Consider the following 16,774-nt stretch of genomic DNA (forward strand, 5'->3'; position numbering starts at 1 on the left):
GACTGTAAATTAAACAAAAGTGAATCAACGGGTGGTGAGGTGTGGAGCTTACCATGTGTGGCATGCCATCACAGGGTGGTAGGGTGACGTTCGGGACTTACGAATGCCCAGCAGGGTCAATAGCTCCTTAATGAGCTTGCTCTCAAAATCTCTACCCTGGTCTGAGTGAATGCGAGCAGGCAATCCATAATGCATTAAGAACTTTTCAAAAAGGACTTTGGCAACAGTCAGTGCTTTCTGATCTTTTGTGGGAAATGCTTGAGCATACCTGGTGTAATGTTCAGTGACAACCAGCACATTAGCTATGCCTTTAGAGTCTAGCTCAATAGAAAGAAAGTCTATGCAGACCAGGTCTAGAGGGCCATTACTGGTAATGTGCTGTAAAGGGGCAGCTTTCTGTGGGATGGACTTCCTAGCTACACACCTTCCACAGTTCTGTATGTATGTTGCAACTTCAGATGCCACTCTGGGCCAGTAAAACCGGTCTTTAATGAGCTCTGTAGTTCGTTCGGTGCCCAGGTGACCAGCATCATCATGCACTGATTTTAGTACCATTGGCCGATACTTAGCAGGCAAGACGATCTGACTCACTTCTCGACCAGAGGGTCTTGTGGTGACTCTGTACAGAAGGCCACGCTTAACCTTTAACTTGGATCTTTCTCGCATCAGCAACACAACATCTGGGTTTGCATGCGTGGAAGCTGAAACCCTTTGGTTTCTCTCAACCTGAGGTTTCACCACACCTATAACTGGATCAGAGTCTTGGGCTTCTGACAGTTCTTTCAGGCTTAGCTGTTCCAGCGGGCCCACTTCTATCTGAGTGAAATTTGCATATAAAGCTGGAATGGCGTCTGGCGAAGCACCCAGCTGGTCGACAAATCTGGTGGTGTGTTCTTGAAAACCATCTGTAGTGATCCGACGACACAAAGCTTTTACCCCAGAAGGTGGGATATCCACCCATCCATCTGTTGTCTCTTGCGGACTCCTGGACAGTGAGTCAGCATCCACATTTTCACGGCCGGGCTTATATTGAATGCTGAAATCATAGGTGGAGAGTTCTGCTAGCCACCGATGACCTGTCGCATTCAACCTGGCAGTGGTCAGGACGTAGGTGAGTGGGTTATTATCAATTCTCACTGTGAACTTAGCCCCATAAAGGTAGTCATGGAACTTCTCCACTACTGCCCATTTCAGAGCCAAAAACTCCAGTTGCAGGGCTCTAGAGCAACCAAATGTTTCAGTGGTGCGACTAAAAATAAATATTTGGTCGCACAGGTCCGACCAACTGTTCTGGTAATGAAAAAAAAATCTCTGCAACTCTCCGTGTGGTCAACAACAGACACACATGATGCCCCTATCGTGGACTAAACCAATCAGAGATAGTCAGGGGTGGGACCTCTCTGATTGGCCGTGGTCCAATTGAAAGTGCAGGTGGAAGAGAGAGGTGAGTAGCTTGAATAAAGCGATATCAATTCATTAACGGATTCCACACAAAGACCTAAACACGGAGCGGACCTGACACATCAGAATCAGCTTCGTCTTTCTTGGCTTTCTCACCCGACGGCCCGAACACGGACACGCTGTCGGAGCTTAGCGATTCTTCGGGTCCGCGCTGTGTTTACGTCTTTTTGCGCTGATTCTGAGCTGCAGGTTTTGTCTCTCTCCAACCAAAATTCGCCGAGCCAGCAGCAAAAGAAGCAGCAAACTGCGCTTCACATTTGATCAATGTCGTCATGAATTCCTTCTGACTTTTGCTGTTTTGCTTCCACCACGATAAAAATCACACTTCCTGCACAGCTCTCTCTCTCTCTCTCTGTACTTCAGGAACAGTTTCCCATCTCAAATCTGTTTTCTGCATTATTCATTCGCTTATTACCCACCAGTCTACCGTTGTTTACAGCGCTTTTTCTTTTTTCACTTAAATGACCTCGGACAAGCAAGCCTAATTTCTGCTGTTCAATACTGAAGAAATTTAAATTTCTTAAAACTATGCAAAATTGCAGAATATTGCAGAATATTTTTAAGGTTATCTGCTATAAAAAGCCAGACCAGGAAAATCTCCTTCATGTTTTCCTGTGTTTTATTCTCAGTTACTTTCACACAAAGGCATCTGCTGTGATTTTCACAATTCTGATGAAGTCTCATGTGTATCAGTACTGATAAATGATCAGAATTATAATATTTCTGACTGTCTGAGGCTAAATTGAATCAAATCAGGACTTTGAGAACCGGAATTGAATGGATTATAGAAATCAGTGATGATACCCAGCCCTAGTGAGCAGCCTAGGCCTGAGAGAAGTGGATGTAGCTGTGGGTAATAAGAAAAGATGAAAAGAACTATTGATAACTTTTTTGTTAAGTTAAGGCCTGATCTGTCTGAAATTCATAGCCAGTGCTCTGACACGGTGCCATCAATATTTGAATGCTGAAAAAGCACAGTGTATCCAGAAAACACATTATATGCTGCAATAAATGCACTGCCCAAGTGTCCCCTCTCCCCACGGCCTTTCAGCAGCAGACAGCAGCAAACAGGTCGTCAGAGGAGGCCAAGATGATGATTAAGTTTAACATTTTCTACAATATTGACAAAGCACTTTAAGCACAAGCTTGTTAGTTAATAAGAAAGTGCACATGTAAAACTGCGGTGTTAAGCGATGCGGTTGAAAAATTTGAGTGCGCCTAACTTTTGTGCTGGTACGCCTAAATTTTTAAAGTTAGGCGTACCGGTGCGCCCATGTAAAAAAGTTAGTCTAGAGCCCTGAGTTGGTGAACTGGGTAGTTCCGCTCTGCATGACTCAACTTGCGGCTGGCAAACGCTACCGGGCGGAGTCCTTCTGGGTACTCTTGGTTCAGGACTGCTCCTAGCCCGTCCAAACTTGCATCAACATGTAGGATGTATGGTTTGGCTGGATCAGCAAATGCCAAGACTGGAGCATGTGTGAGCTTGTAAACAATGCCCTGAAAGGCGTCATCACAAGCTGGGGTCCACTGATCACCAAAAGGCTCGGCAACTCGAAAGTAGCTATTTTGCTTTCCTTTAGTGACACCCTTTTTGCTACCCTGTGCAGGAGGACATCCCTTGGTCAGTTCTGTCAAAGGGCGGACTATGGCGGAGTAGTTCTTGATGAACCGCCGGTAGTATCCACAAAATCCGAGAAAAGATCTTAGGGATTTCAGATCAGTGGGCTTCTTCCAGTGGGTCACCGCACTCACTTTCTCAGGATCAGTGGCAACTCCAGAGGCAGAGACAATGTGTCCCAAGAACTTCACCTGGGGTTGGCAAAATTGGCACTTGTCAATGGAGACTTTGAGACCACATTCCTCCAGCCGGTCCAGGACTTTAAGTAACCGTTCCTCGTGCTCCTCCAGTGTCCTGCCAAACACAATAAGGTCATCCAGATACACAAGGACTTGAATGAGGTTCATGTCTCCAACAGCTCTCTCCATTAACCTTTGAAAGGTTGCGGGTGCGCCAGTGATGCCTTGAGGCATCCTCTCAAACTGGAAAAACCCAAGAGGACAGATAAAAGCTGTTTTCTCTTTATCAGCCTCAGACATCTCCACTTGGTAATATCCACTTCTCAGGTCCAGTACAGAAAACCACTTGCTTCCTGTCAGACAATCCAGTGCATCATCTATGCGTGGCATAGTGTACTGGTCTGGGATGGTTCTGGAGTTCAGTAGACGGTAATCAATACATCTGTGAAGGTTCTTAGTCATCCAGGTCATCGTAGTCAAAGGAGCTTGCAAAGAAAAGCGTCTGGACTTCTTTAAGTTGCTTAAGTCCAGACGCTTTTCTTTGCAAGCTCCTTTGACGGTAATCAATACACATCCGCACCTTGCCATTCTTCTTCCTGACTATGACAATTGGGGAAGCATACGGACTGCGTGACTCTTTGATTATGCCGGCTGCCAGCAGTTCTTGTAGATGGCGTCGGACATCTTCAATATCAGCGGGTGCGATTCTGCGGGATCTCTCCCTGAATGGTCGAGGGTCTCTCAGCCTTATGTGGTGAGTGACACCTTTGGCTAAGCCAACGTCCCACTCCTCCAGGGAAAAAACATCTGCTCTTTTTGATAACTTTGCTGCTAACCTGGCTTTCCACTCTTCAGGGATAGGAGAATCTCCAAAGTCAAACAGTTCAGGGTCAATAGACCTTTCTTGGGCGGAGGTCTTTGTTAACTCAGTGACAGTGTCCACCAAGTACACCTGAGCTAGCACTGTACCAGTGGGGACAATAGTCTCTCTTTGGGACTCATTTCTTAGCAGAAGTGTGAAACTGTTAGTGTCCATCTCAGAACATGGTAGTACCACAGGTGGAACCAACACTCCAGCTGGGAGGTTTGTAGATTCGCCCACCTCCACCATTAGAATACTTTTGTCTAATGGCTGCTGTTGTTCCACCTTGCAAACTGCATACTGTACTGCACAAAGAGGGATAGTGATTGGCCCGGGGCCTTGCCACTTCACATGACCCACCACGCCTGTTTGTTGGGTAATATGTGATGAGGGTTGTTCTGAGGAGAGGGTATTTATTTATCCTCAGTGAGTGAACCTCATCTTTCCCTCCTACCTCTTCACAATCTCTCAGCAGAGAATGCAGTTTCTGGGAGTTAGTGCCAATGATGACAGGAACCGGGTCTGGGCTCTTTGGATCTGGACACACCAAGGCCAAGACAGTGACTGTCTCTACAGCTTCCTTCGAGTTGGGGGGGAAAACCCACCTCAACTGCCACATACCCCTTGTATGAGTAGTTGGAATCACTCAGTCCCCATATGGCGAGATCTTTTAAAGGAAGAATGGGCACATTGGGGATGAAACGGGAATACCAGCTCTCGAATATAATGGTGACTCGAGAGCCGCTGCCAAGGAGAGCTCTACATGGTTGTCCTTTTATGGTCACATCGGTCATCATGGATGGGCCAACCAATCCTTCTGGGAGTCCACACTGTGAGGATGTGTGCACGGAACTTTTCCTAATGGAACCGACCTGTGTGGGCTCAGAAGCGCCACCTGTAGCTCCTTTTCCCTCTTTGCTCCTACGAAGGGCTCCGAGTAGCCTCTGGATTACTTTGGCAGTGTTTTCAGGAGCCATGCAGCGGGTGGCAATATGGCCATTCTCCCCACACCGGTAACAGAAGTAACTTTCTGAATCTTTTGCAGCATATGGTCTGTTTACCTTGCTTCGTCTGGCTCTCCCATCTCTCTTTGTTGAGTCAGTTTGGGTTGAACCCTGTGACACTGCCATAACAGTCAGCTGGTGTTGTAACTGTTGAACTTGCTGCTTTAACTGTTGGACTTCATTCTCCGCCCCAGCCTCAGCAACTTTCTTGGTTTGTTTCAACATTAGCTCAGCATCTGAGCGCTTGCTTGTTAACTCTTTAAGCTCAGAGCGTAACTCTTTGATCTCGGCTTTGAGCTCTTGAACCTCTGTCGATTTGGCTTTTGTCTCTTCGCCAACTTTCACTTGTCTAACTGTGGTGTTTGACTCATGCCTCACTCTTGCATGGTCTTCTTCTTCTCGAATCTCACTGAGCAGCTTCAGGAAAGCGGGTGGCTCTTCCTTTCTTTCTCTGAGTCTTAGCTGCAGTAACATTATCTCTGACTGAGTTGCACCCCGTATAAGCTGGTCAATACGTGCACGGTCGACTCGATGGCTAGGGAGACCCCCTCTCTGCACTACTTTGGTCAGAGAGCGTTCCAATCTTCTCAGGAAGTCTGACAGCTTTTCTCCTCGCTGTTGACCCAGGCTCCTGAAGGCGAGGTACAAGTCTTCACCTGACTCCAGGGATCCAAATGCACTTTCTAGAGCCTCTACATAGCTCTCCGGGCTAGCATCAGGGTTATCTCGCCATACAGCTTGGATGATCTCCAACGCCGGTCCCTTTAGGCTCTCAACTACTCTCCTTCGCTTCTCTCTCTCAGAGCAGTCACACTCTTCAATCATCAGGCGAGCCTGCTCAACCCAGCTATCAAGGCTCTCTTCACCTGCTGGAGTGGAAGAGTGGCCAGAGAATATCCGCAGACGTCGAGATGCAGTATTCTCACTGGTAGGTCGCATAGTTTTTGCTAACAGGTCTCCGACTGCCCGAAGGATGGATTCAGGGGAGTTTTCCTGCGGGGTTTCAGTAGACAGCAAGGCACTAACATCATAAATTGTTTTGCCTTCTTCTACCATTAGTTTCTTAAGCTTGGCTGAGAAGTCATCAGCTGACCTCACAGATTCAGTGAGGAGGGAAATCTTCCAGACAGGACCTCCGTTCAATGGCTGTACATGTGGTGGTATGCGGTCTGGCTGAATATCTTGACAGCATTCACACAGCACAAGGTTATTGCCTGTCTGGGCGTCTCTTAGTCTATCTCTCACTTTTACTCTTCCAAAAGCTTTCACTGACTGAGCTGTCTCTTCAATGTCTGATAAGTCAAAATCAGAAGGAACATCATGCAGTACAAAAGCCCGGTTTGGGTCTATACCTGCTTTACTGCACCAGCTACTAAGCTCAGGTGCAATTTGAGACTCTTTTCGAGTAGTCATCATACAAACCCTAATGCTGGTGTGCTAAGCTGTGCAAATCTGTAAACAAAATACTCCTTTAAAGAACAAACTAGAAAAGTTAAGCACGGGAGTATCCCAGCGGTGCCTCCATAATTGTGTAACACCCGTCCCACGTTCTATTGAGAGGGGCCCTGGGTTCCTGTTGTTACTTTCCTATTGATACTCCCTTTTTAATGCTTATGGTATTAAATATGCAATAAATCTACACTATATGGAAATAAATCACACACAAGCAGGTTAATTATAAAGTTAACTCCACTTTAGTGAATGCTTAATTAACAACACAAAAGAAAATAAGTAAAATCAATAAAGTTTGTTAAACAATGGTAAGGTATCTACCTCAACAGAAACAAAATAATCAAATAATATCCCAGGATTCTTTTCTGCATTCTGGCGTCCTTCCATGAAGACACAATTACAGTCAGAGTACGATAATCTAACAGATATTTGACAAAAAAAACCAAACAAAAAGAATGAGAATGAGTTTTACTTCTGTCTGATGACTGTTTGGACATCATTTGATTTTTAAAATATATATTATATATTTTCTATGTATTGATTTTGTGAACTTTTGTGATAGGTATATAAACAGTTGATGCCGACCTAATCTTTTCTTCATTATGACCTGAAACCAGTGGCTCAGCCCATAAACTCATCAGGAAGGTTTGTACTGATGTCAAGGGTATGATTCAGTGGTCCATTTTGTTTAGGAAGATCCTGAGTGAGTGAAGCAACCTGGAAGTCTCTACATGATGGCCATAGCTTCAGAAGGGTTCAGAACATTGTAACAGTTACAAAATAATCGAACACACTAACACAGTCCTGTTAATAGCAACATTTGGACAGGCATTTCACTTTTATTGTTACAGATTCAATAAAATCTGTGATAAAAAATTAACTTCCTGTATGCAGATTACTGAGATCACTTTATTTCTGCTCTGTTTCATTAAAATAAGAGTGTTATTGAGGTGTGTGTGGTTCATCTCTAAATACTGATCATAGAAAGTTAGTGTTTAAAAAAAAAAAAGAGTCAAGTTTGGGGGGTTTAGGTTTGAGCTAAAGCACACATCCATTCTAATAACATCTCCACCTCTCACGCCAAATAAATCAACTCATAGGAATAACTTTCACAGCCACAATACACATGGCATAAGGCCAGCCCCCCACTTCTATCCACAACTTTAAAAACTGTCACAATGGGAAACTCAGATGTGTGAACATGGACAGAAAGACAGAGACAAACCTCAGTTTTTCACTAATTAGCAGTTAATAAATTCACTGATCTACAATAGTTTTTATACCACTGTGTTAGCAAGCCTTACCTCCCTTTCTGACATATTTAATCTAAGTAATCGATAATGAGTCAGAGTCACATAATGAATCAAATATATTTACATATTCAGCACCAAACAGTTTATAATAATTATAATAATTATATATAAAAATATAAAAACTCAAAACAAATACATGTTTATTATGTAGTTCACAGAGGCAGGAAGCTTTCTGTCCTTCTCTTGAAGAAATTTGCTATTACACTAGAGCGCATTAGCAGGTTTCAAACTGCATTAACACACATATTACTGTGCATAGTGTTTTACCAGACATGTTTTAACAGGCTTTCTATACTGTAAACAAAATCTGTAATTTACCAGAACTTTGTTATATATATTTTTTTCAGAAATTTCCTGTTATTTTTAAATACATGAAATATCATTGAATTACAAAAAAGACGTGAATTAACATGTCGAATGTACAATAACGTGAAAAATTGCACCTGTAAATAAAGATGATTTATTTGCAGATGTTTTTGTAATTTTACATAGATTTGCTTGTTAATCAACTTCTATGTTATGTAATTTTGTGTTGTTATGGCTATGTAACATCAGAAAGTATTAATAGACTGTCAGTTGGTAGGTATATTTACAGTAATTTGCAGTAATTTCACAGTCTGTTTTATAATAGTCATGTATCTTTTGTCATTATTTCCCCTAAATTGGTCAAATTATAGAAAAGTAATAATAACAGAAATACATATTTTATATTATTCTTAAAATAGTCACAAAATAAAGTGAAGTGAGACAAATACAATCAATAGCATTTTAACCCTTTCACTCATTGTGGTCACTACAGTGGACAGCTATTCAAAGGCTGTTTTTTTGTATTTGTATCAGTGTTGATGGTATACTTGCACATAAACCACTACATAAGACACTGATGTGCACTCGTTTGTCAATTTCATAAATTAAAACACATGTTGTCCACCTAAGTGGACATGTAAAAAACTCTTTGAAAAGTACGTTTTAAAATTTTTTGTCTTTTTTTCATGCCTAAAGATGAATAAAAATACTTAAGAAAAAAATCTTGATTGAGGTTGTCATAATTCATGCATGACAGGTTTAAATATAACAAAAATTCAAATAAATTTTCTGACACTAAAAATATCAAAATATATTTGAGTTTTTTCAAATATAAAAATATCAGAAAGAAGTAAAGGTTGAAGTCAGGAACCATTCTGCAAACAATCCGCTTTTGGATTCTGCTTTTGAACAGGATCAAAGAGTGTAGGGCAATCACTCTGCACTGCAACGTGAAGACCAGTTAACTTTCAAATCCGCAAAGATGCAGGGGGGGAAATGGTCTTTACATGGAGAGGTCATTCTGGATTCTGGAACACTCACAGAGGCACAGTGTGGAACATTTCAACTTATTCAACATTTTTATCTTTTTTCAAATAACAAACAACCATGGAAAAATTCAGGGAAGCTAAGTATTCACAATTTGAATCAGGTGAAGGAACAAAAATGAACCCTACAAGATCAATCAGCTAAGCACTGTGGATGAGGCAGCATTCTGAAATTGTTGTTGTGAAACCAACTATAACTCATTTCAAAGGAGGACTAAAGTTCCATCATGAATCTGTAAGAAAAGTAAACCAGACTGTACCATTAGGCTGCTTACTTGTGACATTTTCAGCTAAAAGCCCACCTTGATTCTCAGGTGGGGATTAAGTCCAAGTCTTTGACTTGAATGTGACATCAGCATCAGCATAGCCATTATCTACATCAGTGGATTCGCCCTCATTAGTCATTTCTTGGTCTGGATTATATTCAACTTCTGACACTTCCCCCTCTAATCCATCTTCAGTGTCAGTTTCCTGGCTTCTCTTTCTCCTCACCAGTGTGGTGATCAAATGTGTAATCACGAGCCTCACTCTATATCGACCTGCCACGGTGCTGCCAGACAGTGCTCTGTGAGCAAGGCTTAGAAAACAACGAATCATTTCTATTAATGGGATTACGTTTGACCAGGAACACCAAGAGTGTAAAAATGCTCAATAAAATACACAAAATGTTATGCAAATTAATCAAATTTAGGTTGTGGGTTGACATCCTCTTTGTGGAGAAAGTCACAGAATCTTAAGTCTGTGTGATCAAATTAACAACACTTTTCAGACATAAAACTATTAAATTGGTCAAATTTGACCACAACACAACACAAGGGGGGCTAGTACAGGAGTAATGGCTCCCACCACTGACACGCTCTTTGCAAATTTCTCGTCATTGTTTTGCCAGACAGTCTTTCCCTGTTAACAGAAATTGTGTGAGCCTCCGATGTGTGATGAAAACAGGATGTCAGAGCAAACCAGCCAGTTCTGGTATTCTCTGGGGAATTCCAATGGATACATGGTGCTGGGCTGCAAGCACAAGTCCCACTGCACGACTGACAGCGTTTGTTCTGTTCCTCATTGCACAAAGCAGCCGTCACTAGTCCTGCTCTCCTTGTTTAACAGCATATCTCCTGGTATCTCTGTCACACTCTTGCACTGTGTCTTGCAGTAACAATGACACTAGCAAAAAGCAAAAGTAGAAAAAAATAGGATGGATTAGGAGAGAGCAATGGTGTTTGGGCACCTTTCCTAGAAGATGGGCAACCGTTTCATTCAGGTTCACAGTCGCACCTGTACCTGCTGCCAAATACACCTAAAACATCTTCAGGTGTCTATAGCACCAGGATAACTTTTGATGTTCAGTGTGACTCTAAATTTAGGGTGCTCTCGATTTAACAGCTAGATGTCTTTAACTTTTTCTAAGACTTAATGTTAGAGCTTTTTTGTATAGCTCTGATTACAAATCGTTAGTAGTTTTCTGTTGTGGTTTATTTGTTAACAAAATTAAATGTTGAGACACATGAACTAAGTGTGTGATAACTGTGTTGTGATTGTATAACTAAACTTCATCATTATGTAATTTGTCATTCAATCTTATGCAGTCTCATGTGGAGCAATGGCCGTTAGCTCTTTCATAGGCTTTCACTCTAAGCAACCCGAGGAAGTGGTGAAATAAACTGCTTTGCATTGCTGCTCCACTAAGCTCTGTATGTCAGGACTGTTGAATTGGTACATGTTCTTGTAAACTGTCACTAAAAGAAGAAGCTGGATTTTATTGCTCTCCAATTTTTCCCCATAGATTTCGTAAGCAGAAGCTTAGCTTCTTCTGCTTTTGTGCTTGTATAAATATTCCTTGGTCTTCTTATTCTTCATGGCTCAGCTCTGAAGATGTTCCTGTGCTGTTGGCTGGTTCTGGGGGCTCTCTTCCCCGCAACCTTAAGCATCAATCCTGGAGTAAAGGTCAGGTTGACAGAAAAAGGCATTGAATATGGTAAGGTTTGTGTAAAAGCTGTCCTCTTGCTCAAAAAGGACTGATTTCTCCAGTGTTTGCTCAGTAAATTATTTTTCTTTACATTTTGTTAGGCAGGCAACTGGGCATGGCTGACATGCAGCAGAAACTCAATTCTATCCAAGTTCCAGACTTTTCAGGGGAACAGAGGGTGTCTCCGATTGGAAAAGTCCAGTACAATTTGTCAAAGTAAGGCTCCAGTTTGTTCAACATGTCTCTAAATTCTGTTACAAAGTATTTTGTCCTGTTTCCGCTTAAACAAACAAAACACGAATTCTTCCAGTATACGTGTATTGAAGGTGGGAATACCAAAGTCTTCAGTGGACCTGGTGCCAGGGACTGGAGTCAGAATGTCTATAGGTGATGCCTTCATCAGTCTGAATGGAAACTGGAGGGTCAAGTACCTGCGAATAATGTGAGTGAGGTAACATCTCTTCTTTAGAGAAGTAATTTATCTGCTTAAAAAGATATTTTTTCTCTTTTACCAGAAAGCACAGCGGGTCTTTTGAATTGAATGTGAATGGTCTCAGTATCGCTACAACCATCTCCATCAAGACTGATGAGACAGGCCGACCAGCGGTCAGCAGTGACAGCTGCTCAGCTGCTGTTGGAAGTGCAAAGGTCAAGTTTCATGGTGGAGCGAGGTGAGAAACCCAGCTGTGAGGGAGAAGGGTTTTACTATTTTACTTTATCTGCAGAATTCTTCTAATTCCTGCTGGTTTTGTTTTTTGATAGCTGGCTGTACAATCTCTTCACAAGGTTTATTGATAAGGCTCTGCGCAATGCGATTCAGAAACAGGTGAGGGCAAATCTGCTACATGCAGCAGAAATCCAGCTTACACACTTTACCTGCTAGGTAAGGTGTCTGCTAGTTCACAGTGTCTCACATTATCTTCCTTCATTTGTTACTCTGAAGTAACCGGGTAATGATGAAAATAAAGAAGTAAAGATTTATTGGTTCGGGCTTAGCCCGCAGTGTTTCAAGATACTTTGATTTACCTCCAAAATATGGAAACCTTAGGAGCCTTAGATATGCACTGAAAGCCAGAAGCAGGGAGGAAGGGAGGCAACAAACACAAACCAAACTACACTAACAATGTAGCCTAATTGAAATCATGAAACAAGCTGTATGTGGAATGAAACGTTCAACTGCAGCAGCATTAAGTTTCTCATTAAACAAACACATCATCATCTCTTTGCTTTCCCAGTTAGAAGGATTTTGTTTGTTCTCAGAAAAACTTGTGTATGTTTTTTCATTAGGTTATTTTAAGCTGCTACATGGAGAACTGTGAGGTCTCATGGATATCCATTAAGAGAAGCGATTAAGTGATTATTTAACATCTGCTCTTTTGTTCACCAAATGTTTAATTTTGAAATGTCTTTGTGAGCCTTTAATGATGACTTTCTCCAATACAAATCAAAGTCTAACACCAGATTTCTTCCTTCCGCTTTGCAGATCTGCCCTCGGGCCACCACTGTAGTATCTGATTTAAACCCTCAGCTGAAAACTCTCAATGGTAAAGTATCCTGTTTAGTTACTCAATCAGCTGTTTCACTGGTGATGAACACATGAGTGAGCTTCTGTCTCTATGCAGTCTTAGCCAAGGTGGACAAGTATGCAGAGATTGAATATTCCATGGTATCGTCCCCGACTGTTTTAAAGTCCTCGATAGATCTGAGCTTGAAGGTAAAGAATTATGCAACACTACATTTTTACAGGAATCTAAAGATAACATTTTTATTAGTTTTAAAAAATCTGGAGCATTGTTTTCTGGGTCTTCTTTCTCAGGGGGAATTTTACAACATCGGGAAACATCAGGAGCCTCCGTTCTCACCAGCGGCCTTTAACCTGCCACCCCAGAACAACAACATGTTGTACATCGGCATGTCTGCCTTTACTGTCAACTCTGCAGCCTTCGTCTACAACAATGCTGGAGTCCTCAGCCTGTCCATCACTGACGACATGGTAAACTGCTGCCTCCTGAGTCTCATACCTTCTTTTCAGGGCATCAAACTGATCTCTAACTTTTCTCACTTTGTCGTGCCAGATACCAAAAAGCTCTCCAATCCGACTCAACACCATAACGTTTGGAGTCATTATCCCAGAGGTGACAACACATCCCAGTCATTTTATGTGACGCATTCTTGGCAGTTTTTCACATGAAATTCTTTTTTTCTAGATTGCTAAGCAGTTCCCAGGTCTGATGATGAAGCTGCTGGTGAAGATGGAGAAAACCCCCACGCTGACCTTTGAGCCCAACAACGCAACAGTCCAGGCCACCACCACAGTGACGGCCTTTGCCATCCAGCCCAACTCTACTCTGTCGCCTCTTTTTGTCCTGAACTTGGTAAGTTACCCAGCTGATATGATCTTAAATTGTCTTTGTGGTTTTAGAAAACCATCTGAAATGAACCACCATTGCCTTGACAGGAGGCCAGCGTGAGTGCCCGTATGTTTGTCAGTGAAATGAAATTGGCTGCAGCTGTCACCCTCAACAAGTGAGTTAACTGGCAAAGAAAAATAGGGCCGAGAGGTCTTTGTTAAGATGAACATCACGTTCTAATTTAGTCTAATTTGCACAGAATGGATCTGACCCTGGACAAAAGTAATGTGGGAGACTTTCAGGTAAGAAGTGCATTTCTATACAATAACAGTCTGAATCATCAGCAACTCGAACTAACCCTACATCTAACCTACAGGTCAGCGCCCTCAATAGCATCTTACAAGGGGTCTTCAAATTGGTGGTGATACCCACAGTTAATGGTGAGTTCATCCTCACTTTGAAATTTAAAGAGTGTTTTTTTTTCACCAAAATCTCCAAAGAGGATTTCCATTTGCATTTTCACAGCAGCTCCAAAGTTCCAGGGAATATTAGACAAACAACACGAGGGACCAGCAGGATTATCATTTTAGCTACATATGTCTGGATAATTATTAATATTGTATTGTGTAAAACAGACCCCCAGCTCTTACTTATATGGAGACTATTCACATTCCTTTTCTTTCTTTCTGTTGATTTTATTTAGGCTATCAGCTCATATTTTATAAAGTCAATAAGTTTATGAAATCGGAAGAAGTTCATTATTTACCTCTCAGGTGTTGTTAAGAATTTAAAACATAAAAGATAAAGTTATTCAAGTAATTTACAAGAATCCAGAATACTTCCACCACAGTACAGGAACTGTACTCACCTACCTTCACTCCTGCTTTTATTGGAGATAAAATATCGGGAATTTCAGGAGTGGGACCACGCCTCCAAATATGCTCCTCCTGGTTCTCATCTATATACGTTCCCCCAGTTCTAACAGCTGTTCGTTCTCATTGACGTGTCCCACCCTCCCTCCACTTTTCAATTCTTTAACTTCTTCACTTCTGTTTAGTGCATGGGGATAGAGCTTGTACTGGTCTTCTGAATATTTTACCATTTATTTTAAGATTCTACCCCATTTTCTTATTGGGGAAATCATAAAATGTTCCAAAAATATATACCTTTGAATCACCTTCAGGGTCATCTCCTTGTGCATCTCTTTACCACTTCTAATGAGTCTGCTGTTTTTAATTTGCACTGTGGGAGTCTATTTTCTAACAGTTTAAATGAATGACGTTCATCAGAGACCTTACTTTAACACATTCCACTGTTTTCATCAATAATTTTATTGATGTCAGTATTTTCCTTAATTGAATTTGTGTATGAAGTTACATTAGGTGGAATGATTCCAGTGCATGCTATGTAATACATCTATAATATCATTATGACATTGTTACGCCCCTAGTCTAGGCGGGTAGGGACGCACATAAGGTTGGAGGAGAGAGAGACAAATCCCCGCCCTGGTTCCCAAGCCAAACATCCAAACCAGTTGTGAGTAAAAAAAAAAGTGATTTTATTTAAGGACAAGAAGCATAGCTCCAGGGTGAGCCCAGGCCAAAATAATAAACAAAACCAACTAAGTCCCACCAGAAAAGACTAACTAAACCCTAAGAAAGAAAAAAGAACAAACAAATGACAGAGCTATCCCTCGCTCCCTGACCAAGAAAAACAGGAGAAAACGATTCCAAAAGAAAAGGCAGCTCACCCCTTCCGCTTCAGCCCACGAGTGCCTAAGCTCTCAGCTAATGCACTAGGAGCGGCTTTTACAATTCACACTCCCACAAATACACAAGATAAACACAGGCTGGGAAAACCAGGGTCAGGACTGCGACGGCTGTCAGGCTACTCGCTCGTTCCACACTCTCTCTCTCTCTCTCTCCCTGGAGCTGTCAGAGCGGCTTTTTGAATGTGGTCACCTGTTCCATGGTCCAATCAGCTGCTCACTACTCTTCATTAGGGGAGGGACCTGTAAAGAGTCTTAAACACAGTAAAGAGACACAGAACAAACAGCCCACACAGTGTTCTTATGGCCACAGCCGTAACAGACATTCTGCCACATTTGTGAAATTGTGGTCTAAAATTATGAATTTCATTTTGCAGTCCAACTTGCTAAGGGATACCCACTGCCCACAATTGGAAAGATGAAGCTTATGAACACCCAGCTTGATGTGCTGAAGGTCAGAGATACTGATAATATGTTGTTGTTGTTTTTTTTTATCGATTTCATGCATGTGAGCGTATTGCTTCTTGTATATGACATGAGATCTAATTAAGAAATCTTGACATTTCTAAGGAATGAGCAGATTTTCTAACTCAAAGCTGTGAACTGTTCCTTCTAGGACTACATCCTGATTGGGACAGATGTTCAGTTCAGCTGAACTGCACTCCTGAAAACTCCCAGGATTCTTTTCTGCATTCTAGCATCCTTCCATGAAGACACAATTACAGTCAGAGTACGATAATCTGGCAGAAATTCCCAAGAAAAAGCTAAATAAGTATTACTTCTGACAGCAGTCAGAATATTGTGTTTTCTATGTATTGGTTCTCCTCTGAAGTTAACCATTTCTATATTTAGTGCGTATGGACTTTTTTAATATGAGTGAAATGAGTTGCCAAGGACATCATCAGCACACTCATCAGCAAAATGTCTTCTGAGCTCCAGTCTATAGACCACTTTAGGACTGCTAGTCTTTTTGCAACTGCATGCATCCCTCTGTGGTGGGTAGAGATTAAAAGAATATAAATATAAGCTACTTCCACATGGTTTTATGGGTGAAGCTACATGACATTAATCTTAGCAAGCAGCATACAGTTGCCAGGCTAGCTGTAACCAGGCTAGCTGTAACCAAGCTAGCTGTAACCAGGCTAGCTGTAACCAAGCTAGCTGCACAAATATGACATGATTCATTTGTAACAATAAGTATTTTGGCAAAAGAAAGCTAAGCTACTACTTCAGCCCTGCAATTAACCTTTTTCTCTCAAGACTACATTTTGACATATAAGTCAGGTTGGAATTTACCTTAGTTGGGATTAGAATTGGACCGTAGAATTTACCTTAGGGTGTCGTCCGGCTAATATTAGCTAACGCTTGCTTCCCTGTTTGCTTTTTGTAAGTTACCTTACAGCATGTTCAGACATTGGCAATTTAGAGTGCTTAATAAATGACAAAGT

General features: G+C 41.7%; 1 protein-coding gene across 1 annotated transcript; it reads left to right on the forward strand.

Annotated features, from left to right (window-relative positions):
• Window positions 1–11,061: 11,061 nt before the first annotated feature.
• LOC145428964 (bactericidal permeability-increasing protein-like) lies at window positions 11,062–16,772 on the forward strand. Its single transcript, XM_080302119.1, has 15 exons — window positions 11,062–11,216; window positions 11,309–11,423; window positions 11,518–11,649; window positions 11,723–11,878; window positions 11,970–12,033; window positions 12,691–12,751; window positions 12,830–12,921; window positions 13,024–13,200; window positions 13,283–13,342; window positions 13,415–13,582; window positions 13,666–13,733; window positions 13,818–13,860; window positions 13,935–13,998; window positions 15,704–15,780; window positions 15,943–16,772. The coding sequence occupies exons 1-15, from the start codon at window positions 11,114–11,116 to the stop codon at window positions 15,979–15,981; spliced, it is 1,419 nt and encodes a 472-aa protein (XP_080158245.1). The 5' UTR covers window positions 11,062–11,113; the 3' UTR covers window positions 15,982–16,772.
• Window positions 16,773–16,774: the final 2 nt, after the last annotated feature.

Source organism: Astatotilapia calliptera, chromosome 5 (assembly GCF_964374335.1).
Source record: "Astatotilapia calliptera chromosome 5, fAstCal68.1, whole genome shotgun sequence".
NCBI lineage: Eukaryota > Metazoa > Chordata > Actinopteri > Cichliformes > Cichlidae > Astatotilapia > Astatotilapia calliptera.

Coding starts and splice junctions, on each gene's coding strand:
- LOC145428964 (XM_080302119.1), top strand. CDS start 11,114: ATGTTCCTGTGCTGTTGGCTGGTTCTGGGGGCTCTCTTCCCCGCAACC. Junction 12,752..12,829: donor TCAGCTGAAAACTCTCAATG/GTAAAGTATCCT, acceptor GTCTCTATGCAG/TCTTAGCCAAGGTGGACAAG. Junction 13,999..15,703: donor GGTGATACCCACAGTTAATG/GTGAGTTCATCC, acceptor TTCATTTTGCAG/TCCAACTTGCTAAGGGATAC.